The 26,593-nt window shown below is 46.3% G+C and overlaps 1 protein-coding gene across 4 annotated transcripts in view; it reads left to right on the plus strand.

Annotated features, from left to right (window-relative positions):
• DHX32 (DEAH-box helicase 32 (putative)) overlaps positions 1–26,593 on the plus strand; it is a 66,875-nt gene that overhangs the window by 2,130 nt on the left and 38,152 nt on the right. Inside the window, exons 1-3 of one of the 4 annotated variants that reach the window (XM_044297166.1) lie at positions 6,671–7,103; positions 7,913–8,309; positions 21,643–21,827. In XM_044297166.1, the coding sequence (XP_044153101.1) occupies positions 8,016–8,309; positions 21,643–21,827 (479 nt within the window). In that variant the 5' untranslated portion in view covers positions 6,671–7,103; positions 7,913–8,015. The other 3 variants (XM_044297165.1, XM_044297164.1, XM_044297168.1) reach the window with 3 other exon arrangements.

Consider the following 26,593-nt stretch of genomic DNA (forward strand, 5'->3'; position numbering starts at 1 on the left):
ACTTCATGCATTGCACCCTCACGGAAAACTCGCTTGTGTGAAAGGGGCTCAAGGCTACCTGCACACGGGTGCGGTTAAACATGCAGAAGATCTGCGCATATTTCTGTGTGTTTCCGCACTAAAAACCGCATGTGTTGCTTGCTGTTTTCGGATGCAGATTTGATGCGGTTTTGCCTCTGATATTGCCCGTCCATTGAAAAGGGTGAAATCTGCACAGAGATGTACGTGAGGTCTGTCTAACCTCATAGCCTTTGCTGGTCCTGTACTACACTTTTTTTTTTCCGCACGAGAATCTGCGCATAATCCTCAATACATGCGGATAGCCTTAGAACGCCTTCACACGCAGCAGATTTTGTTGCATAAAAGTTCTGCGACTGAAAATCCGTATTCATGTTTAGGGGCTTGCAGAAATCCATGTGCTTTCCTAATTAAACCCATTCAGATGAATTGCGCTGATTTTTCAGCTGCAGAAAATTTCCGCCACAAAGTCTGCCGCAGGTAAAGGCGTCCTAAGTGCTCGTCACATTTCATATCTGTAGTTACAGCCTCCAAGTGAACTGAACCATCACGTGGCGCGTATGCACCTCACTGTGACTCCTTCAGTCTCCAATTTCATACAAAGGATCTGGCACTGAAACCAATAAGGAGCCTAAAAAAAAACGGATCCGTTACCCATTGACATTCAATGTATTTAGCGACGTTTTGATTTCACACAACTGTATCCTAACGGGACAGATGCATCCTGATGTGCAAAATCAAAATGGATCCGTTTAATTCCGGTATTGAGATTCTCTGCTGGATCTCTAAGCCGGAATTAAAGGGGTTGTCTCTCACTTTAATCAAACAGCATTTATCAAGTAGAGGAAGATAATACAAGGCACTTACTAATGTATTGTTATTATCCATATTGCCTCCTTTGCTGGCTGGATTCATTTTTTCCATCACATTATACACTGCTCGTTTCCATGGTTACGACCACCCTGCAATCCAGCAGCGGTGGTCGTGCTTGCACACTATAGGAAAAAGCATCGGCCTATGTGCGGCGTCACAGTCCCGACCACCAGAGAGGCTGGCGCTTTTTTCTATAGTGTGCAAGCACGACCACCGCTGCTGGATTGCAGGGTGGTCGTAACCATGGAAACGAGCAGTGTATAATGTGATGGGAAAAAATGAATCCAGCCAGCAAAGGAAGCAATATGGATAATAACAATACATTAGTAAGTGCCTTGTATTATCTTCCTCTACTTGATAAATGCTGTTTGATGAAGTGAGAGACAACCCCTTTAACAACAAGTGTGAAAGTAGCCTTTTTTTATTATTAATATATATATTTTGTTAGTGCAATAAGTTCCATAAAGCCTAAGTGCATTGCAAACTTTATATGATATTATGTGCAATTTTATGCAACTCTATCACACATACAGCATTGCGTGTACATGCAGTCACGTAGGACTACCTTAGATGTAAGGGCCCTTGCACACGACCATAAGCCCTCCGAGATATACAGTCCGTGAGCGGCCATATGTCCCGGAGCAGCATACATCGAGCGCACAGCATTATAGATTACAATGATGCTGTGCACGTTAGGCCGCCCACGGGGCTATTGTCCCGCACTCATAAGATCATATGAGTGCGGGACAATAGTCTTGCGGGGGGCCCAACGTGCACAGTATCATTGTAATCTATAATGCTGTGCGCTTCCCGTGCGCACGATCAATGCCGCTCCGGGACATGAGGCCGCTCACGGACCGTATATATCAGAGGGCATACAGTCATGTTTAAGGGCCCGAACACTAGAGCTCTGGTCTCGGGGAGTAGTCACAAAATGCATATCATCATAAAAATTTTTTTTTTTTAAAGCTGCAGCAAAAAAATGCACAGTTTTGCAAAAGTGTCATAGGAATAGTGAATATTGCTCATATTGCCCCCGGAGTGATTATGGGGCGCTCATAGTCCCTCCTCCACCTCCCCAAAATGAATGTTGCAGCTCCGTTTAAAACCCTCAATCTTCCATCTTTCTACCTTTTTAAAATCCAATTTAAATTGGTGAAGTGTTAATAGGAAATGACAGGCTTTAATAAATCCCGGCCCATTGACATTATCAGCGTCTGGGATATTGGGAAGCGCGCTGGAGATTCTAAGAGGGCAGCGATGATTCTAGCGTTAATGAGACCACTTAAAATACGTAGAAGCCTAAAAGCTGGCACCAGCGCCGATGAAGGCGAGCGGCAGCTCATGCCCTCGATCATAGCAGCATCTCATCACTGCCAGCAGAGCGCACGCTGTAAGATTTACATTCACACCACCGTATAATTTTATCCGCATCCGTTCCGCATTTCGCAGAATAGATGCGGATCCATTCATTTCTATGGGTGAATAAAATGTGCGGACAACGTTCAGTTAATGTGTTTCCACATTTCTAGTCCGCAAAAATATAAAGCTTGTACTACTATTGTCCGCACAGATCGGTCCGCAGCCCCATTCAAGTCAATGGATCCGCAAATAGTGGATGACAAACGCAATGGTTTCCGTTTTTTGCGAATCAGTTTCCGTATTTTTGAAGGCCTAAGGCCCCATTCACATGTCTGCAATTTCGTTCCGCATTTTGCAGAACGGAATTGCGGACCCATTAATTTCTATGGGCGGCCCGGCCCTGAAAATGCGGACCCACACTTCCGTGTTGCCATTTCCGTTCCCGAAAAAATAGAACATGTCCTATTCTTGTCCGCAATTGCGGACAAGAATAGGCATATTCTATTAGTGCCGAACACACATTGCTGTTTCCGTTACGGACGTGTGAATAGAGGCTTAATAATTCATTTTTTTTTCCTTCTGTTTTTTGCAGACTGTAAAAAACGGAATACATATGGAACACAAACGGAAGTCATTTGTCCGCAAAATGCAGACACACTGTTCCGTTATTTGCGGACCGCAAAACGGAAAGGATTACACACGGTTCCTGTGAATGTACCCTTAGGCCTCCTGCACACGACCGTATGGCTTTTTCAGTGTTTTGCAGTCCGTTTTAAATGGATCAGTTGTTCAGTTTTTTTGTTTCCGTTGTGTTTCCTTTTCCGTTCCGTTTTTCCATATGGCATATACAGTATACAGCAATTACATTAAAAAAATTGGGCTGGGCAAAAACGGAACGGATACGGAAGACATACGGATTCTTTTCAGTATGTGTTCCGTTTTTTTTGCGGACCCATTGACTCGAATGGAGCGACGGAACGTGATCTGCGGGCAATAATAGGACATGTTCTATTTTTTAACGGAACTGAAATACGGAAACGGAATGCATACGGAACGCAAAAAACAGCCCGTAAACGGAAAAAAAAAACAGTCGTGTGAAAGAGGCCTTACTGAAGAAAATTTAGACTTAAAAATATATGATGATTAAAAATGTACATTTTTAGAAAGGAACTCCAATTAAAAATGTTTTCCAAGTGTTTAATACTGGACAGTTCATCAGTATCGGATTGGTGGGGGTCTGGCACCTGACACCCCTGCAGATCAGCTGTTTGAGCTCTGCAGCCTCCTCACAGTATGCCATACACAGCGCCGTCCGTTGTATAGTGGCTGTGCCCAGTATTACAGCTCAGCCCCATTCACTTGACTGGGTCTGAGCTGCATCTAGGGCCATATGACCGGTGAACGTGATGTCACTGCCCTGGGAAGAGCAGGGGTGCCAGGAGTCAGTCCGACCTATGCTTGGGAAACACTTGGACAACCCCTTTAATTAGGGTTTATTCACATGTTGTGTTTTTTTTTTTTGTTTTGTTTTTTTGCTGTGATTTATTTATTTATTTTATTCAAAGCTGCTGCAAAACCCACAACATTTGAATAATCCTTAATATATTGAGGAGTCCTTTTGCTCAGCCCGGTCTTCAGGGAGCAGGCTATGTACACATCTGCATCGCTATCCGCCGGAAAGGTGATAGATGTCAGGTCGGTAGGGGGAACAGTCAGGCGCTGAGGGCACGCTCAAATGCTGCTTCATTCAAATTCCTCCTAGCTGTGGTCTTGTGGCTGGAAGGAACGGCACACTGGGATCCCCCGTTCTGGCGATCAGTGAGGATCCCATCAGTTGATCCCACACATGGACATTTATCACCTACCTCGAGAACAGGGCTCCGCCTGGTGGCCGCTGTGAATTGGGGGACACAGGCTTTGACCATGGGTATAGCTGTTGCCGCTAAGCACAAAGTGTCAGCTCCTTGCTTCAGCTATACCCTTCCTGCAGGGACCAAGCTAATCAGTTTTAGCTTAGGGTCGGAACTCGCGGCTCCGTCATGTCGGTCGCCCTTCTTGATCCTCCATCAGGATAAGGTGGTCCTTCGCCCTGTGCAGTCCTTCTTGCCGAAGTTGGTGTCGACATTGCATCTAAATGAGGAGATTATTCTTCCTTCATTTTGTCCGGGCCCGTCTCATCCTCGAGAACAGTCGCTCCATACTCCGGATCTGGTGCGTGCAGTACTTTTATTCCGGCAGCCTCTCGCCGTGCTGCCGCCGGAACTCCGCCCCTGCACCCATTATAGTCAATGGGGACGGAGCAGCAATCCGGGGTCACACGTGAACTAGCGGCAGGACGGATCCGACAGACTGTTCACCCGCCGGGACAGCCTGCCGGACTCCCCTGCCGCTAGTGTGAAAGTAGCCTTAGGTTAGGGCTACACTGGTCGCACCACATGTTGCACTCAGGATCGCAGAGTAGATGTGATCCCTTGAAAATTAAACAGCAGTGGCAGCCGGAAAAAAATTCAGCAATATTGGATTTTTTTGTGAGTTGCATTGCAATCCCATACATTTCTATGGGTTCATCGCCACTCTGCGATCCTGGCCGCGACACACGTCATGTGACCAGTGTGGCCGTACCCTTAGGACCTGCGCTGAGATTTGTGGATGGAGCATATGGTTCTGCAAATAAATAAAATATATGCACGTATGCAAGGTGCCATAGCAATCAGTGGGTCCGTTTTTTGTTTTTTTTTACCTTGGAAAAAAAAAGGAAGATATTTATAGTCGTATGTTTGAGCCCAAACTGAGACATTTTTATAAAAAAATTATATATATATATATATATATTATTATACACACAATGTAGCAGATTTGCAGTGTATATAGAAATCGTAGCAAAAAGTAAAAAAATAAAATAAAAAAGTCCCATGTAAATGTCCCCGGTGGAGAAGACCGGGAGCTTTCAGGGCAGTTACTTGCCGGTCACCGGGCCGGCGTTGTATCAGAAGACGGCTGGCGGTGAATTCGATGATTGCCCTTGAGCTTTAGTCTTTGATGGAATCTCCCTCAAATCTTTATATGGAACAAAGCAGCCCAGACATTGACATCTGCCGGGAACTCTGTGCGGAGTCTGCTCCCTGCCCATCCCTTTAAATTGACCTTTCACTCGGCATAAGCTAAATTACCTCTGAGATGGATTAGATAAAGCGGTGAGGTCAGCCGCTGTGAGATGTGAGCTGCACAGCGCTCTGCAGTCTGTGTATGGGGACTAGAACACTGCCGCTAGAGCCGTCCGCACATCTTTTACCCCATGTTATATATTTTTTCCCCTTAATCATTTCTCATGGTCCCTAGTTCCCCCGCCTTGTTTTCTATGCAGCAGCGATAATATTCCATCTCAAGATGTAAGGCCCCCTGCACACGAACGTGTGCACCCCGTTGCCGTATTGCGGATCCGCAATACACGGGTGCCGTTCCGTGGGCATTCCGCATCACGGATGCGGACCCATTCACTTGAATGGGTCTGCAAATCCGGAGATGCGGAACGGAAGCATGGTCCCGTACTTCCGTTCCGCAAAAAGATAGAACATGTCCTATCTTTTTGCGGAACGGCCGTATCGCGGACCCATTCAAGTGAGGTCCTACCACTGATGGGGGGTTCTACCACTGATCATGAGGACGGGGGCCCCATACCCTCTGCAGACCCCCAGCTGCTTGGTAGGACCCCCACCGATCTGATAGTTATCTCTTATAAGCTATTATCTACCAGAATACCCCTTTAAAGGGCATCTGTCAGCAGTTTTGTACCTATGACACTGACTGACCTGTTACATGTGCGCTTGTCAGCTGAAGACACCCGTGTTGGTCTCATGTTTATATGTGCCCGCATTGCTGAGAGAATTTTTGTTTTAATAGGAGCAACGGGGGTGTTGTCATTACTCCTAGAGGCTCTGCTCTCTCTGCAACTGCCGCACCCTCTGGACTTTGATAGACAGGGCCAGGTGTGATGACATTTACACTGCCTGGTCCTGTTAATGAAATTGCAGATGGGCCCAGCAGTTGCAGAGAGAGCAGAGCCTCCAGGTGTAATGGTAACGCCCCTGTTGCTCCTGGAGGCTCATTTGCATATTTTAAAACATAATTTCTCTCAGCAATGAGGACACATAGGAACATGGGACCAACACAGATGTCTTCAGCTGCCAAGCGCACATGTTAACAGGTCAGCCAGTGTCATAGGCACAAATCTGCGGACAGATGCCCTTTAAGCCCAGCAGCCAGTCTGTAACCGCACACGTGTTGTCACACTAGTTGTGCTGTAAATCTGACTCCACTTCAGAGAGCTGTCTGTCAAACGCCCATTAGGCCAGCAGCTGTTCCTCCTGACCCATACACATGCATGCTAGGTCATCGTAGGAGCGTTGAGACAGAAAATCTGCTATGACTTTCCTGCAGACTTCGACATGACTTTTGGTCTGGATTTGCCCTGAATTTCACATTATCTGCAGCATAAATTGATACGGCGCATGGCTACAAATTTTTCAACGGAGACATGCACTACTTTGGTCCGTGATGCAGACCAAGCACGCCTATTGAAGTCTATGGGTCTGTAAAAATAACGGACACAATACGGATGGCATCCGTGTTGAGTCCGTTTTTCACCAATGACTGAAAGGAGATGATTTTAAAATTATGGATGACACGCGGACGGTAAAAACAGACACACGGATAATACAAGGATGCTTTATTTTATTTTTTTACCGAAGGGAAACGGACACAGAAATGTGGACGAGCCCTCGTCCTTTGCCGCCCACTATTCCTCGATGGAAAAGCCGCAGCGTGCACTCCCCATGTGACTGTATCCTCTGGTAGGGAAAGTTCTATTCCAGCTCTTCTACTCCTCCACGTGTTTCTTCTGTCTTATCCCCCAATCATCCTATAATTGCCTGGATTATGGGCGTTCTTGATGAAATCGTCAGCAGAATCTGCAAAAAGTAATTACACGAGGCTACCTGGCGAACTTCTCCGACATCTCTATTATACAATCAGAATGAATGCACTGTTTAACTATTATGTTTTGTTATTGTGTTGCTGTTTTTATGCTTTATCCATCCATTTAGCTTTGTCCGCCTCCTTCATTTGTCTCGCACACTCTCATCGTGTGTGTGTGTATATAGGTCAGCCTTCTGTCTCGGATAACAAAGCCTTCTATGTAGGTTACACTCTGGTATTCCCCAAGCTGTCATGTCAGCCTTTGTTTCTGTAGCCGCTTTGACAAATAATACGTAATTTGTTTTATTATAATTATTATTATTATTTTTTATTTTATCCTCCATGCGGCAGATACAACGTGGTGACCAGGAAAGCTCCAATGCTCCGTCAGCTCCTTTTTACTTCCCATAGTTGAGGTCCCATTGTTTTGGGATTAGGTCACCACATGACCATCTCTCCACAATCACTCCACTGCTTTGTATTCACACAGTCATTCAGGATCCAGACACGTGTAAGAGAGGGTTGGCCAGGCCAGTCTTTGCTTAATCATTCTCTACACAGGAGCAGTTAGGCAAGCATACAATAAGAACACGAGGGAAGTGCTGTTAGAGGCTTCCTTGTCTTCTTTACTGCAGATCTGAGTTTCGTCTACAAGTCTAACCTCTTCTAAAACTCCTTTCGACAGCTTGGAGGTATCTAATTCCCAGTGAAAGTCTACAGGAATCAGATGGTGCAAAGTTTTGGATCAGAGTCTCAGGATTCATGGGAAGGATCCCTGACTTCCTCCGATGATGGCTCTTCGGCCAGGTACTCCTGAAGAAGCCAACGATTTGCTAAAGGTGTCTCCTGAGAAAGGTTGTTTCCTGGATGAGTCGGGCTCGAGCGACGTTGACGAAGGGTTGCTTGATGACTTGGAGATAAATCCTTTTGATGGTTTGCCGTACTCGTCCCGGTTTTTTGAGCTCCTCAAGCAAAGGGAGAACCTTCCTATTTGGAAAGCTAAATATGCCTTCTTGGAGAGTTTGCTGCACAACCAGATTGTGGTCGTGTCCGGAGGGGCGAAGAGCGGGAAGAGTTCTCAAGTAAGTGGTTGGTTTGGCACCTGTTGCTTCTTAGATCTGATTAATGACAATTTTATGGTTTCTGTGTATGTATTTTGCATTACAATGTGATGACTTGTGGATGTAAACCTAGCGGTGGCCTTGTGGTACCATTACGCATAGCTAAAGGAACCTTATTCAATACTTAGAATTTGTCTCTATTGAGAACGGTCTGCACCTACTGCTTCAGAATTGTTGAGTGACTTCTAAGGAGGCGAACTGCCATAGCAGGGGCAGACTGGGAACTTAAAGTGGCCCTGGAAAAAATACTAAAAGTGGCCCCATTTTGTAGTCGGGTCAAATTGATGGAAGGCAGGGCCAGCAATACCATATTATACCACCCGAACAGAGCCACAGTCCAGCACAAAATACATCCCCAAAAACTTCCACTGGACATGGGGAGGGCCCAGACGGCCCCTGGGAAATTTTCCTGTAAGGTCTATGGCCAGTCCGCCCCTGTGCCATAGTATGGCCCTTCAGCACTGTCACTATATGATATATGACCCCATGTGCCTTGGTGACTTTATTGTTGCTGCCATGAATGTTACGATTGCACAAGAGTAAAGCTCGTTACAGGAGAGTCTTTGGGTAAGACCAAATGGTGAGCAGTCTGATCTTGCCATCATATGTACAGCCCCGTTCTCATATCCAGGATTTGATGAGGACTTCTGCATCTAAGAGTATGTTCAGATGGAGCGGGTTCCAGCACAGATTCAGTGCCCAAAGCTGGGCCGAATCTGCACTAAAACCGCCTCCCGCTGTTTTCACGCTGCAGTTCATGCAGGTTTTTTGCCACATGGTTTTCAATCCCGCACCAAGGATGTACAGGTCCATTCTTTCCCACCCTTCACAGAGCCGCAGCAGGACCCTGCTCGTGGTTTAGCTCCGTTCAGTAGAGCTAAACCTAGAGCGGGTCCAAATGGAAACCCACAGCAGAAACTGCAGCGCAGCGGTTTCTGCCGCTTGATACATGGAGGATATCGTCACCGACAAAATCCTCCATCTGAACATACCCTCAGTCCATGAATTTCATGAAAGTGAATGGAGTTTTTGTAACTTTGTGCACTGGGAAAATATCTCAACATCTGTGGTATATTGCTAGGATATGGTACAAATGTCAGATAGGTGCAGGTCCCACATCCTATCTCCACAACCGGGCCCTGATGTGAAGGGAGAACAGCAGTGCAAGCACCGCCACCCTCCACTCACCGCTACAGGAATTCTGAATATAGCAGAGTGCTTGCAGTCTCATAGCGGAGAATGGAGAGGTGGCCACTCTTGCACGGATTGCTCTCCATTCACTGCTAATGGACTTCCGAAAATGGCCGGGCACGCTCTCTTGGCTTTTTTCAGAAGTCTTATCGCAGTGAATGTAGGGAACGCTGCGCATGTGTGCAGTGCTGTCCTTCACTTCGAGGGCCCCATTCTGGAGATAGGTAGAGTTCCACCTCTGGTGAATGCTCCTATCTGGCATTTGTGGCATATCCTAGCGATATGCCACAAATGATGAGATGGGGAAAACCCCCTTTAATGGCGTGTCCTCATGAGACATAACTTGTGAAGGAAAAATCTGTGTCAAAATCCGCATGAGGATCTAATTTGCATTGCAAAGGGTGAAATCTGCGATACATATTCCACAGCATGAACCGACATGCTGCGGATTGAAAGCCGAGCATGCATGTGTATGAGGGATGGTCGGGCATAACAGCTGTCGACTATAAGAAGGCGTAGAGTGTTTGGCCACTTTTAGGCTGGTTTCAGATGAGCAAATTCAATGCGTTGAACTCGCAGCGTGTGTCTGCGAGAGCTCCTGTCCTGACCTCCGTAGCACTGACTGGGTCGCATAGCATTGACTTATGATGCTATGTAACCCTTAGAGTTCTGGAATGTATTGCATAACACTGACATAATTCTGTCAGTGTTATTAAATACATTCCAGAACTCTATGGGTTACATAGCATCATAAATCGATTTAAGGTTCTCTTTCACACGAGTGTGTCCCGGGTGAGAAGAGAGAGAGATCTTGAGATCTGGACTACAGAAGCGCAGAGCATTATCATGATTGATAATACTGTGTGCCTCTGCCTGACCTTTCTATAACGGAATCATACTGACAGCTTTATGTCGGTATGATTCCGTTACAGAAAGGTCACACAGAGGCACACAGTATTATCAATCATGATAATGCTGTGCGCTTCTGTAGTCCAGACCTCAAGATCTCTCTCTCTCTCTCTCTCTCTCTCACACCCAGAGCTCAATTCCTGCAAGGGACACACTCGTGTGAAAGAGAACCTTAAATCGATTTATGATGCTATGTAACCCTTACAGTTCTGGAATGTATTTAATAACACTGACAGCATTATGTCGGTGTTATGCAGACCTCAAGATCTCTCTCTCTCTCACCCAGAGCGTAAGTTCTGTTTTTGTAGGGCAGGTGACTCTTTACCTGGAAACTGATTTTATGGTTTCCCTGGTGTTATGATTTTATGGTTTGCTTTTATAAAACGACATGATTGTATATTACACGGGAACCAGTGTGCGGCATGACGCCACCGCACAGATAATTCTGCAAGGGGAAATATGGGTCTAAGTGCAGAGCAGTCAGCCCTGAATTACTCCAGCAGGGCAGGAAAACTTTGTCCAGGTCACTAGGAATAGCTGCAATTATGTCTCTTTATCTCGGCCCACGCATTAGGAGTCGGAGTTTGCGCCATATATTTATTTAGCAATGGTAATAAACGGCAAGAGCTTATTTGTGTCGCTGCATTGGGTTCCATTGAACTCTGCCCTGTGATTTCAACATATCCCAGAGCCAAGTCAGGTGAACACAGCGCGTTTCAGGGGCGGAGGTGCCTTGGTTGACACAACAACACTCAGTTAAATGGGTTATCTCATGAGCAACCTTTTATCACTCATCCCCAGGATAGGTGCTAATTGTATAAACGCTGGGACCCCCCTTGATCATGAAAATGGGGGACCCTGAGTGAATAGCGCAGTAGTGCGCATGTGAGCCCACTACTCCATTCACTGTTTATTGGACTGGCTTGTACATCGCCCAGCTATCTCCTGAAGACCCCTGTTCTCACAATTGCTGGGGTGGGGATCCCAGTAGTCAAACCCCCAGCGATCATACATGTGTTACCTATACATTTGCAGCGTATGTTGGAAGTCAACCCCCTTAGGGCATATTCATACGACAGCATGAATGGGTCCGCATCCGTTCTGCAATTTTGCAGAACGCGGGGTTTGGACCCATTCATTTCAACGGGGGCGCAAAAGAAGCTGACAGCACACCATGCGTTATCAGCTTCCGTTGCTCCGTTCCGTGGCCCCGCAAAAAGATCGAACATGTCCTATTCTTGTTGGCTTTGCGGACAAGAATAGGCATTGCTATAACGGGCCTTGCGGAACGCACACGAGCGGCATCCGTGTTTTGCGGATCCGCAATTTGCGGACTGCAAAATACGGCGTGGTCGTCTTAATGAGCCCTTAAAGGGGGTTTCCTTTTATATTGATGGCCTATCAATCCTGTGTGACCTAAACATCCTGCACTGTAAGATTGCCCATCCCTGACAAATTGTAGAACTTGAAAATTTTTATTATTCTTCCCCCCCCCCCCAGTTGTTTCAAAATGCTGAAAAAATAGTGCACGTGTGAAAGAGGCCCAAAATCTGTCCTCCTAAATGACCCGGCCGGCAGTAGTGGGTCAGTTGTAGACGGTCCTCACACGGTTCACCTGAGCCAAGGTTCAGTTTGCATCCTAGCTCTGTATCTGAATGCTCTGCCCGAGGCAGTGTCTTGTTGGTGCCCCTTCGCTACCCCAGGCACCCTACATACAGGGCACATGCGCTGACCAGTTGCCCCAACTAGCTACAACCCCTGCTTTCAGTAATAAGGTATATTAACTTCATGCTTCTCTCTTCTGTAGGGTCATCTAGTCCAGAGCTCTGGTTCCAAAGGACCTTTTACATCGACCCTTGTTATGGCCCCACTTCACCCCGTTTAAAAGGACCCTAACTTGGGTAGCAGCCATAATAGAAGCTACAGTCGTGGCCAAAAGTTTTGAGAATTACATAAATATTGGCAATTGGAAACGTTGCTGCTTAAGTTTTTATAATAGCAATTTGCATATACTCCAGAATGTTATGAAGAGTGATCAGATGGATTGCATAGTCCTTCTTTGCCATGAAAATTGACTTAATCCCAAAAAAAACTTTCCACTGCATTTCATTGCTGTCATTAAAGGACCTGCTGAGATCATTTCAGTAATCGTCTTGTTAACTCAGGTGAGAATGTTGACGAGCACAAGGCTGGAGATCATTATGTCAGGCTGATTGGGTTAAAATGGCAGACTTGACCTGTTAAAAGGAGGGTGATGCTTAAAATCATTGTTCTTCCATTGTTAACCATGGTGACCTGCAAAGAAACGTGTGCAGCCATCATTGCGTTGCATAAAAATGGCTTCACAGGCAAGGATATTGTGGCTACTAAGATTGCACCTCAATCAACAATTTATAGGATCATGAAGAACTTCAAGGAAAGAGGTTCAATTCTTGTTAAGAAGGCTTCAGGGCGTCCAAGAAAGTCCAGCAAGCGCCAGGATCGTCTCCTAAAGAGGATTCAGCTGCGGGATCGGAGTGCCACCAGTGCAGAGCTTGCTCAGGAATGGCAGCAGGCAGGTGTGAGCGCATCTGCACGCACAGCGAGGCGAAGACTTTTGGAAGATGGCCTGGTGTCAAGAAGGGCAGCAAAGAAGCCACTTCTCTCCAAAAAAACATCAGGGACAGATTGATCTTCTGCAGAAAATATGGTGAATGGACTGCTGAGGACTGGGGCAAAGTCATATTCTCCGATGAAGCCTCTTTCCGATAGTTTGGGGCATCAGGAAAAAGGCTTGTCCGGAGAAGAAAAGGTCAGCGCTACCATCAGTCCTGTGTCATGCCAACAGTAAAGCATCCTGAGACCATTCATGTGTGGGGTTGCTTCTCATCCAAGGGAGTAGGCTCACTCACATTTTTGCCCAAAAACACAGCCATGAATAAAGAATGGTACCAAAACACCCTCCAACAGCAACTTATTCCAACAATCCAACAACAGTTTGGTGAAGAACAATGCATTTTCCAGCACGATGGAGCACTGTGCCATAAGGCAAAATTGATAACTAAGTGGCTCGGGGACCAAAACGTTGACATTTTGGGTCCATGGCCTGGAAACTCCCCAGATCTTAATCCCATTGAGAACTTGTGGTCAATCCTCAAGAGGCGGGTGGACAAACAAAAACCCACTAATTCTGACAAACTCCAAGAAGTGATTATGAAAGAATGGTTTGCTATCAGTCAGGAATTGGCCCAGAAGTTGATTGAGAGCATGCGCAGTCGAATTGCAGAGGTCCTGAAAAAGAAGGGCCAACACTGCAAATATTGACTCTTTGCATAAATGTCATGTAATTGTCGATTAAAGCCTTTGAAACGTATGAAGTGCGTGTAATTATATTTCACTACATCACAGAAACAACTGAAACAAAGATCTAAAAGCAGTTTAGCAGCAAACTTTGTGAAAACTAATATTTGTGTCATTCTCAAAACTTTTGGCCACGACTGTAGAGCACAGGAGACCTGCCTAAGCCTCAGCAATGGCAGCTTAACATTCATCCCTCGCCCTTGCAAGGCGTTCTGAGGATTAGAGAAAGTCGCTGGCCCTTTCTCCAGTTGGGATTTGAGATGCTCATCGAAGTATTGGCCAGATGTCTGTGGATAGGTAGACAGATGGATAGAAGGACTGGGGTAGAGAAGTCAAGCAGTGTGGTTTCCGCACAGTACAGGGTTAGGTTATGGTCCTAGCTATCGGATTTGCCATACATGGATTTTTCAAGGCATCGGTGGCGGAAATCCAAGGTGGAACCTCCACATGTGGCCAGGTCCCATTATGACCAAGTGGAGCTAATTGGTAGCATTTCTGTACAGCATCGTAGGCAATAACAAACGTGCTGTTGATTTTTAAAGTCCACAACGTTATTTATTTATTTTTTATTCCGCAGTTTTTCTCCGCTCTACGGGGTATGAAGAAACCTATTCATTTGCATTGGGGGATCTTTTTCCTCAAATCTGACATCATAAAGCTATAAAATCCTTGTACATATGTGGCAAAAAATAATTTCTGTCTGTTGCTGTCCGTCTGCACACGTGGCTACAGCTCAGGATGAGGAGGATTTATGGGAGCGCGCGGCGCGGCTGCCTGTCTTACCTTCCCAGCGTGAGGTGACATCTCCTATCACTACAAGAGGCAGTCTTCACAGCGGCGGCTGCAATCATATTGTCATTTTCCCTTTCCTGGGATTACAGTGCAGAATTTACACTTGCCTAAGTTTATGTAGCTGCCAGCATCTGCACAGCCCGCTGACATCCGTCCTGCTCCGTGCAGCAGAAGATGGTTGTTAGAGATCTCACCGTTTATGGTATATCCACAAGATAGGTCTGTGGGGGGGCTGAGCGTTAAGATTTAGGACCTATCTATAATTTTTTTTTTTTTTTTTTTTAGCAATAATTTTTTATTGAGAATTTTCTACAAGTCAGTTTAACAAAGGAAACAAGACATACAGAAAGACAAGGTAGCAAATAATAATAAATCATAAAGGTTCCATACATCAATTTTTTTTTTCTTTCTGGAGCCCTGCAGGTAACCATGCACCATGGGTGCTCTTGGATCTCATTACTCCGAGCAGTCCTATGCTTTGTATGTGTGATGGGTCCGCCGTGTGTTTTACTACGTGTGCGGTGTTTGAGTTTCATCCGGCTCGGCAGAGTATTTGTACTGTATTTGTATAAGCAAACAGTGGCAGACGTGGGCTCCAGGCAGCAAAGCACAGTATCCCCTTCTGACTGCACAGCAAGTGCACCTTGGGTACCGCTAAATGGCTCCCCTCTTATACCCGTAGCAATGTAGCTGTTCTGTATGCGGGGATGGCTGTATGGGGCATCGTGGACGGGCACACTTGTGGGGGTCACTCTAATAGAGAGGCATTGGGGTAGCGCTGAGACATGAGTTGTGAAAAGCAGCACCAAAATTCATATCATGTCTGCCCTATCTGAGTTGGAGGTCGTTCACCTGGGAGTTCGGCTGGCAGAAATTGGCGCAGGTACTGCACCAAAAATTCGCTGGGCCACCATGCGGAGTTCGCCTCCTATTGTTTTCAATAGGAGACTGCAGTGTATCCTGACCACAGGACATGCCCTTTCTGATCAACAGGCCGTGACCGCATGAACGGTAATATAACCTCCCCATTGGGAGGGGGGGTGGATTCTGCAGAACCGCCTGTCGGATATTTGGCTGAGCATCCGCACCACCAAAAGATACCGTGTGACTGACCCCTTACAGGTATATTCTGCTGTGGATTTGCAATGCAGAGGATGAAATCCGTTGGCAAAAGATGATATGCATTGACACTTTGCAGGATTTAAAATAAATCCTTGCCGCGTCTCGATCCCTGTGTGGATTCCGGTTGGATTTTTCTGCAGCTCGTCAATGACCTTTGTGTAACTCTCATCCACTTTGTAAGACGTCACTGGAGTGAGGGTAGAAAATCCACAGCGTGTAAGTGTGGATGTACCCTGAAGGGTTAAATCCGTGGTGAAAATCTGCAATATTTCTGTAATAAAACGTCCATTTGAAAATCCTCAGCGTGTCCGGAATTTCGGCCAGATTTTTCCGCTACACGTGGATGCGGTTTGAATACAGAAAAACCGCATTCACTTGCATGGTACTGTATATCGTCACCCACTTTTAGGTTCAAAATCTGTACAAAAATCCACAATACTGCCACTTTTATTTAATTGGATCTTATGGGGGCTAGGTGGGAGCTTTTCTCGTGTATACGTCAAGCAGCGGTCACGATTGTGATGTAAACATGGCCTTAGACATACACCAAAGCTTATACAAACAGGAGCTGGGATTAAAAGGGCGTGCCGGGATCATGACCGACGGGAAGACTTCTGCAGCTTCCGAATATACGTTGTGCATCAGTTCCTCGCCAATGTTAAGATTTGTTTGCTGTCAGTGAATGGCAGCCTTCTTGCCTGGTTATAGCAGACAGTCCATTACAGTTGTATTCAGAGCAGAAAACTCTCTGCAAATTAAAAGGGTTGTCCAAGGTTAGAAAACCCATGGCTGCTTTCTTCCAGAAACGGCGCCTCTCCTGTCCACAGGTTGTGTCTCCTTTTGCAGCTCAAGTTCCACTGAAGTGAAAGGGGTTGAGCTGCAATACCACAAGCAACCTGTAGACAGTTGTGGTGCTGTTCATGATCCTGTATACAATGTAGCACAGCTCAGAGAAGTGACAGGTTTTAGTCTCTGGATATAAACACAAAAAAAAATTATATATATATATATATATATATATATATATATATATATATATATATATATATAATTTTTTTTTTTTTTTTTTTTTTTTTTCATGACAGCAAACAGAGATCTTGATACTGGTGAGGAATTGAAACAGAAATTAGAACCTGCAAACCTTGGGTGGGGGTTTGCTTTTCCACATGGCAGATTTGATGCACCACATGTCAATTTCCGTGAAAATTACGTGTGGATTTTATACACCGCAAGTGCATGAGATTTGTTTAAAGGGATTTTCCGGTAGTAGATATTGATGACCTACTGTATCCTCAAGATAGATCACGTGATGTCACGTTCGTCGGTCACATGGCCTATGTGGAGCTCAGTCCCATTCAAGTTAATGTTTCTGGGCTGCAATACCAATTACCGCCTCTATACAATGTACGGCGCTGTGCTTGGTACGCTGTGAGGAGGCGGCAGCACTCAAGGGAGCACCGCAGCCTCTTCCAACAGGTGATCGATGGCAGTCCTGGGTGTTGGAACACCGCCCATCAGAGGATAAGTGGTGAATGATTTATTCCTGGAAAACCCCTAATAAATCTCATCCACATTGCTGCTAATGTAAAATGATGTGCAGTTTCCACCCGCAATTCTGGTGTTGAAAAATCTGTAGCATATATGCAGTATCCCAGAGCAGGGGGTATCTGCAAATGGTTTGTTTAGTGTGATGTAATGCTATGCCATGTATTGTACCCAGCATAGCATGGTATGGATGGTACAGCCAGGGTTAACAATCCTGGCACAGTCCTGATAGAAGATTAGATGTGGTCTGGCCCCACCCCTAACCTTAAAGGGGTTCTGCAGTTTTTTTTTTTATCCTTTAGCATCTGATCGTCGGGGATCCTACACCTGGGACCCCTGATGATCAGCTGTTTCAGAAGGCAGCGGCGCTGGTGGTAGCGCCGCGGCCTTCTCGCTGTTTACCACAGGCCCAGTGACGTCACGACTAGTATCCAATGGCCTGGGCGGGGCTTAGCTCCATTCAAGTGAACAGAACTTAGCCCCGCCCATCCAGAGGATAGATCATCCGTTTAAAAAAACTGCAGAACCCCTTTAAGTCCGTCTAGACTGGAGTTTGTTTAGAGAGGAAGCTGTTGGCTCATGCTCCAAGTTGTAGAGACTAACAGATCTCTGTATGATTTACTGTAACATCAACAGAAAGAGGAGAATTTGCATGGCCAAGCATAGAAGTCAGTAAGGTAACCTGCTACTACCGCCATTCAGACCTTACTGCTGTGGGGACAATGTTGTGAAGACACCCTTCACATTTGAACACGTCCTGGCCTGACGTGCCTTCAGAACCCTATATCTCAGAGGACATTACAGCCATTATTGCCAAGGTACTGTTGCCCGCCATAGATTCTACTGAAAGAGACTTTAGCAAGATAGTCAAGGCCATAACTCCCAGCTTTGCCCCTCTCCCTACCTCACTATCTGGGGAAAGGATTTGCACTATGTACAGACGAATCTGTGCTACTACAACTCCCATTTTGCACTTCAGTAAAGAGAGACATTTTATTCTTCTCTTCTGACCTGGACTCCTACACCATCCGCTGGCCATTGCACCCTACACCTCCTGCCAGGCACCCCACACCAAACCTTACAACGTCAAGGGCACCCCAACTATCGCCACATGAGGTTGTGCTCCGAGGGAAGAAAGGGTGCTCCCTCCTGCCACTGCCCCGACCCTAGGGAGCAATGTCGAGAGGCTAGCCACTGTTATAAATTGCTGCAGCCAGAGCGACTACTACCCTAGTCCTCCGCTGCGGCGCCTCCCGGGCCGAGGCAAATTCAATACCATTAAATAGCATCTTCCTTTTATATGTAAAAAAAGAAATCAGTGCAATCTTCTTCAAAGTTTCTGAAATTCTCCAGCTGTTTCCTAGTTATATCTGTTTCTGGGAAAGCTGGGTGAGCACCAGTACTGGGCTGAGCTATATTGCACTGCAGAGGGTACGAAATCCTACCGCAGGCAGATTAGCCATTCAGGTATCTGGAAAAGCTGGTGTGCCCCTCCCTGATTGCTGCAATGGAGCGTTTGCCGGTGTATCTGCTAAACCCGGACTCCACATGTGATGTGAACAGTGCCCAATATAATAAAAACAATATTCTCCGAGCCTCTCTGTATCTGAGTGACCGGCACCACGGCCCATTATCTCTTCACTCCGGACCTGTCACATTATGAATGTTTGTTCTCCCTCCCGGGGAGAGTCGGTATTATTTTTCTTCCTGAGCTCGTGTCTGTTCTCGGAGCATGTAATACGTTCCTGGCCGGACACCAGCTGCGAGCTGCCGGCTAATAGGCCCTTATTTCCCTGTTCACTTGTCACCGACCAGTCACTGAGAATGGAGTAACTGGTGTAGGAAAGCCGCTGCGCCATTTCACCTTCATGCGGATCAATTAGTTTGAGGCAAATGCAATACAATTTTTTTTTTTTTTCTCTTTTATTTTTTATTTTTTTTTTTTAATTACATTTTTGACTGTATATAATAAAATCTGGGGACACAAAGAGAACCTGGGCTATGATGTCAGCCTCCATATACATTGGGAAAAGCTACTGACGAACACCCCCAATGGAGGGCTGCAACGTATCACACTGTATAGGCTTATACGACGCCTGTAGGGTCCCATTGTAATAGAAAAACATACACCACGCAGTATGCTTAGTTTTATAAAACAATTTCCTCTCTCTACGGAATAGCGCCAACTACTTTGCTATTGCATACAGTAAAAGCATAAGAAGGCCATTAGGACGTTGGATATGCCTAAAAAAAAAGGGGTTGGCTCAATATTCGCTAGGATTGGTCCTCCATGTCTGATAGGTGCAGGTCCCACCTCTGGGACTCTCTCCTATCTCCAGAACAGTCCCCGTCCCCCCCCAAAGTGAAAGAGAGCGCACTGCGCATGCACAACATGCTCGCCATTCATTGCTTATGGGAGTTCTGAAATAGCTGAGCAAGCGCAGGCACCTCTCCGTTTACTGCTATGGGAAATGGCCAAACCGGCACGCTGCTATTTTTTTGAAACTCTCACAGCGGTGAACAGAGAGTGGCTGCGCACGTGCGGCTGCTATCTCTTCGCTTCAGGGGGCCGCATTCTGGAGATGGGTGCGGGTCTCGCCTCTGGGACCTGCTCCTATCTGACATTGATGGCATATGCCATCCGCGTGTCAGATGAGATGACCCCATTACAGTGTCCATAAACCAGCCTTAGTGAAAAGTCCATTGGAGTAAAATGAGCCAAATTTAGGCCCCATTCACACGACCGTATTTCTGATCCGCATTTCTTGCGGGTCGAATACAAACCAATTCATTTCAATGGGTCTGCAAAAATGCAGTTCCGTAGTCCCACAAAAAAGATAGATGTCCTATTCTTGTCCGTTTTGAAGACAAGAATAGGGATTGTTACAATGGGTCCGCGAAAAAACTGATACAACACGGACTGGAAAAATACATATGGTCGTGTGAATGCATCATTATTGAGAAGTACAGGCCTCTTAAGAAATTCGGTGCAATTACGGGTAGTCTGTGCACCAGAAAGTTAAAGGGGTTATCTGAACTCTGAAATGCCCCCCCACCCATATGCCCGGGCCCCTCGCACACAATGTACTTTGCTCCCTGGCACCCGCGTTGCTTCTGAAGCCTGCACGGCCGCCGCTGCATCTCCTTGTCGCTGGGATGAAAACATCCGGCGTTGGGGGCAGCCAATGGCAGGCTGCGATGGGGACGAGCCTCCCTAGCATCATGGGCGACACTAGGGAGGCTCGTCCCAGTCACTGTCTGACCCCGACGCCAGATGGTTTCATCCGCGCGACAAGGAGATGCAGCGGCGCCCGTGTGGGCTACAGAAGCAACGCAGGTGCCGGGGAGCGAGGTAAGTGCAATGTGTGTGAGGGGCCCGGCATATAGGGGGGCATTTCAGTGGTCGTATAACCCCTTTAAACCCGCCAGCTAAGAGCAAGTGTAGATATATAATTTGTAGGACCTCGGGTGGCCACCCCCCTCCGCTATGCTCCGTTCACTTGCCATTTTTGAAAAGTGGTGAAAATTTTCAAATTTCTGAGCGCAATGCGTTGTTCAACGTGTAATACCAATTTTTTTTTTTTTTTTTAGGGGGCATAGGCATGGCCCTTTTTTATAAGAGACCATGCCCCTCTTTGTGACTTGGCCGTACCCCCTCAGTATTGTTATTAGGATGTTGGTCCTGAGTCTGATAATGCAGCATCCCAGCGCCGTGCAAAGGGGGCACCGGGAGGATCCTGCAACGCCCCGGACAATAGTATGTGTAAAATGTCACAGCGCCATAGCGCAAATATGTCATGCATCATAATTAGCAACTTTTTATACCATAAAACTGGGGTGAAAACATTAATGAATCTGCCCCAAAACGTATATCGTTAGCACCGTGTGAACAGCTCCCAGTTCAGGTGTCTGATGAAGAGCCCATTGTACATAGTCCGTGACCTACATACCATATAGGCACAGAGGGAAACGCCGTCACAGGAGTGGCAAAAGTTCCCAACTGTCGGTGCTACTAGAAGGAGCTCACTGCACAGGGATGTACACCACTCACATTGAACTTTATGGGAGATGTGGTGTGAGGGTGGGCACTCGAACGCCTCCTCTGTTTTCCCTAGGGGGAGCCCACTGTATCCAGATTCATACAGCTCCCATTGAGCTTAATACCAATTGTATACATTTATATGCAGTTAGCTCCACCTAGTGGTGGCTCCGTACAGACTAAAAATAGAGATGCATTAAAAACTAAAGGCTTTTTGGGGAGCATTAACTATAAAGGATTAAAACATTCTAAGGATCTTTCCATAAAAGTTGGACCCTCCTAAAGTTTGCCATGATTTCTGTGTGTACTCCCGTGCCTATAGCCCAGTCACCTATTACGTGTCTCTTCTCTTTGCAGATCCCTCAGTGGTGCGCAGAGTTCTGCCTGTCTCAGCACGGCAGCGTGGTGTGTACCCAGGTGCAGAGACAGACCGCCGTTTGGCTCTCCATGAGGGTAGCGGACGAGCTGGACGTCAACATTGGACACGAAGTTGGTTATGTTGTGCCTTTCGAGAACTGTTGTACCAGTGACACCATTCTCAGGTTTGTCCCCAGGGTCTCGTTAACCCCCTCAGATATCCTGCCCTGGCTGTGGCGCAGCTCTATGCCCTTCAGCCTTCGTCCAGCAGTCACAGAGACGCAGCGGCAGGTGGCAAAGGAACTGAGAAACGTGTATCTATGAAATAGCGCAGGATGCGGGTACAGATCTCTCAGCAGGCTCACAGCAAGACGTCCTATCTCTGTATGGCTCAGGTGCAGCGGCCAACTCTGTAGAAAAACTAAATTTACTTTTGTGAGACAGGGTTTTCATACGGGGCATTTTAAAGGGGTTGTCTGATTGGGAAAACTCCTCTTTAAAGAGTAACTAAACCTTTATATAAACTTTTAATATGTTCTCCCTAATAAATCTATTTCTAATATGCTTTATTAATCAATTTTATGTTTATTTTTTATACTTTTACTTCCTAAAGTGCACCATGTTCTCCATACACCGCTGACAGCTAGGCGGTGTACGGAGTATGGACTGTACATTTTATCAATGGGGCCGTAGCAGCGCTGCAAGTACGGACCGGAGCGCACATTGCTGCTCCTGCCCGTGCCCCCGGCGGATTACTAACTCTTGGCATAGCACATGGGTACCCTGTACTATGCCAGGATTAGCTGAGCGGAGCGGCTCCTGCTTCTGCCTGCTCCGCTAAGCTGAGGGAACTGCATTGCCGTTCTAAGCGAAGCGGGCAGAAGCAGGAGCAGCTCCGCTCAGCTAATCCTGGCATAGTACAGGGTACCCATGTGCTATGCCAAGAGTTAGTGATCGTCCAGAGAGTACAGGCAGGAGCAGCAATATGCATTCCTGCCTGTACTCGCAGCGCTGCTGCGGCCCCATCGATAAAACGTACAGTCCATACTGTCAGCGGCGTACGGAGAGCTGAGTTTTAAGCACACAGGGAATGGTGCGCTTTAGGGAAGTAAAAGTATAAAAAAAAATGCAAAATTGATTAATAATAAAGTACATTAGAAATAGTTTTATTAGGGAGAACATATTAAAAGCTCATCTAAAGGTTTAGTTACTCTTTAAGGGTTCGACTCCGTGGCAGTGTGTAGCAAGACATTTCTTGCAATCCTTGTCAATGGTGTCCCAATGTGACATACTGTGACAGTCACAAAATATCCAGACATGCGGGATTTTGTGTTGCATGTCATGCGCGACTTAACCATTAAATTTATTGGAACTCGCGCTCGACACACATCCAGCCTACGACTTTCGCAGTGTGGCCGTACCCGTAATATCCTCTAGGGGTTTACTGGTTCTCATTGAAGAGACACAGCCAATATAGAGACTTGCAGGCAATGCTCCATGGGAAATATTATGCAAAGTAGCTCTCCTAAAAGGACAAAACTGTCTCTCTAGTGCCACCTGTTGGAAGCAGCTACCCTGTATGCAGGGTCGGATTGGCCCTACAGGGAAGTTTCCCGGTAAGGGCCACCCAAGCCGTCCTCACGGCCACCAGCCAGGTACATAATGATCTGATTCTCTTACGCACCTGGCCAGCAGGTGCCCTCCTGAATCCTCAGGACAGCGATGCAGTTGAATCCTGTGGCGCAGATGGCAGTATTTAGTGCTGCACTGTGGTATTCGGTTCAGCTGAGCGGTATATTGCTCTGCACTTTGGTATCATTGGCCCTGCCTAATTATTTAGACCCGCCTTAAGTCAATTTGGACCCCCTGCAACATGGGGCCACTTTAACTCACTTTTAGTTCCCAGTCCGCCCCTGTCCCTGTCTGTATGTCAAACTCTAAACCATAGAAGAGCCTCGAAACACGACTAAGGATTTAAACAAGCCAGTCTCTTCTAAAGGAAGAGGTCTACGGATGGGTGTACCTTTTATTTCTAGGATACTATGGTTTGGCTAAATCCCTAGTCATGTTTTCTAAAAGAGTTTGCATAATGGCTGTGCTTCTTTGTACAATCGTAACTGTGAAGGAACAGGTCTTGTTGGGCTTCCCTAATGTCTTTCAGCCATATTATTCCCTGTTTCAGCCACACAGCTAGATTCATTTCACTCAGAAGCAGTGAGCATCTCCCTATCTGTGGACTCTGCCACCACTGTACTGCTCTGATGTCCTTTCACTTACTTTCATATAAGGAGGTGGAAATCACACATAGGGCATCCATGTCTTTCAGTGTCCGTACCTCCGTGCAGCAAAAAATAGGACATGTCCTATCTTTCGCTGCATCTTGCAGATCACGGACCCATTTTAGTCAGTGGGTCCACATCATGATGCGGAGTCGGGATAGATCATCTATATCTGATCGGTGAGGGTCCAACTCCCAACACCCCTGTCAATCAGCTGTTTGCAGAGACCAGGCCCTCCAGTGAGCGCTGGGGCCTCTTCCTAGGCAAATTAAGTCACATTCATTGGTCACATGACCTATAGGCGCAGCTCAATCCCATTTAAGTGAATGGGCCTAAGCTGCAATACCATACACAGCCACTATACAGTCTACAGCGCTGTGCTTGGTAAGCTTTGAGGAGGCCGCAGCATTCACCAGAGTGCTACAGCCTCTTCTTGATCGGAGAGGGTGCCGGGAGTCGGACTCCCATCAATGAGATATTGACAACCTGTCCTGAGGATAGGCCATCACTATCAAAATCCTGGACAGCCCGTTTAATTTACTGTCCGGGGATCCTTCTTAGGAAGCATTCACATCACCGTTTAGCTTTCTGTTCTTCTGATCCAAGGGAAAAAAACAGGATCCTGTAAAAAAAAAAAAAACGGATCCTGTTGCATCAGTTATCATCCGTTTGAGCCATTTCCATCTGAGATCCGTTTTTTTAGATGGTGAAAAAAAGTACTTTGTTTCCATCTAAAAAAACGGATCTCAGATGGAAATGGCTCAAACGGATGACAACTGATGCAACAGGATCCGTTTTTTTATTCTCTCTTCTTCTGACGGATCAGAAGAACGGAAAGCGAAACGGTGATGTGAACGCACCCTTACAAAGATGGCTTGTCCAAAGTGGGCAATATTTTTTATCCTTGGGCAAATGTGTATGTAAATAAATGTCCAAAATCCAGTTGTGGGCGCGGCTGAGCTGCACGCTGGTTTATTTTTAGGAGCACAGCTGTGATTGAGAGGTAACAGGTGGCATCGGATTAAGCTCTGATGCCATCTATTTAACCCCTTAGTGTTGTGGTCAATAGCGATCGGCGACAAGGCTTGCCAGCCAGCGGTGCAGTTCAGAAGGTGAAAGCAGAAGACTCCCCTGCATAACGGAAATGGGACGGATCCATTTTGCAGCCCATAGATTTCTATTATGATGGAATGAATAACGGAATTCTTCTAAAGGCATTATACATTCCGTCATAGAATTGCGCTATGGTCCGTGGTAACGGTATCCATAACGCGATTCACCTTTAACCAACAAACGAAGCGTGAACAAAATGTCCTTTGTGGGATAAAAATGTTTGCGCAATGACCCCCTTTGAAATGGGTTGTATGAGAGTAGACTCTGCTATAAATGGAAGATCTGATTGAAGTGCCGGATCTGTGCCGGTGGACCCATGTGACTTGGGCCTCATGCACAAGGCCGTAGCAGTTTTTGTGGTCCACAAATTGTGGATCCGCAAAACACGGATACCACCTGTGTGCGTTCTCTGTAAGAACTGCCTATTCTGTTCTGCAAAACGGAGCAGAATAGGACTCTATAATTTTAATTTATTTTTTTTTTTTGCGGGGCCACGGAACGTACGTGCTGATGTGGACAGCACATGGTGTGTTGTCTGCATAATTTGTGGCCCCATTGAAATGAATAGGTCCCCATCCAATCTACAAAAAATGCGGACCAAAACCTCGGTCGTGTGCATGAGGCCTTTATTATGGGGACTCTAGCGTTTGGCCACAGCGTCCCTTGCTTTGACAGGAAATATAGCGCTGTGTTTGGTGCTCTGCTTTATGTAAAAATGATGGGAGGCTCCATGTGAACAACACTTTTTTCCAGAAACGGCGCCACTTGTAGCCATAGGCTGTGTCTGGTATTGCAACCCCAGCCCCATTTACGCAAGGCTTCAATACCAGACACAGCCTGACTATACAAGTGGCGCTGTTTCTTGGTAAAATAAGCAGAACGTTTCTTCTGATTTATGCATGTTTTTTTTTTGCACATTTAGCAAAAAATGGGTAAAATTTTGGCTAACTGAATTCCCACTGACGCGGGGCGCTCTACTCTTACAATCCACATTTTGTCGACGCTCTTCATTACATCTTGCAGGGCTCATTAGTATGCTTCACGTGCTGAGCCGAGATAAATGGTGACATTTAGGCCGACCGCACGCCTTCACATAACATTTTATTAATTTATCAAAGTCCGTGAAGAGGGTGAGAGGTTGGACTGTCGGAGAAGTATGGCAGCGTGCAGCGCTCTGCCTACAGAGGGTATACACTATATGTTCAGTGTATTACCAGATACTCATGTATCCCTGTATAAAAAGAGAATAAAAGACTTGGACCATCCATCCAACAATCTGTGCTGGTCTTTTGGTACTTGTGTAATCTCAGACAATGGGGGCATATCCTAGCAATTTGCCCCCATTGTCTGAGATGGGAATACCCCTTTAAGGCTCTTGGTACACATTTTGACAAACTGTACAAGCCCACCTGCCATTTCGCGGTGAACGCTTAAAAGAGCACCTGTCACCTCTCCTGACATGTCTGATTTAGTAACTACTTGCACCCTACATGTAATAACAATTCTGCAGCATCTATTCCTATGACTCTATGTTGTGCCATTCCTCTATTATTCCTCCT

The sequence above is a fragment of the Bufo gargarizans genome, chromosome 6 (assembly GCF_014858855.1).
Source record: "Bufo gargarizans isolate SCDJY-AF-19 chromosome 6, ASM1485885v1, whole genome shotgun sequence".
Lineage (NCBI taxonomy): Eukaryota > Metazoa > Chordata > Amphibia > Anura > Bufonidae > Bufo > Bufo gargarizans.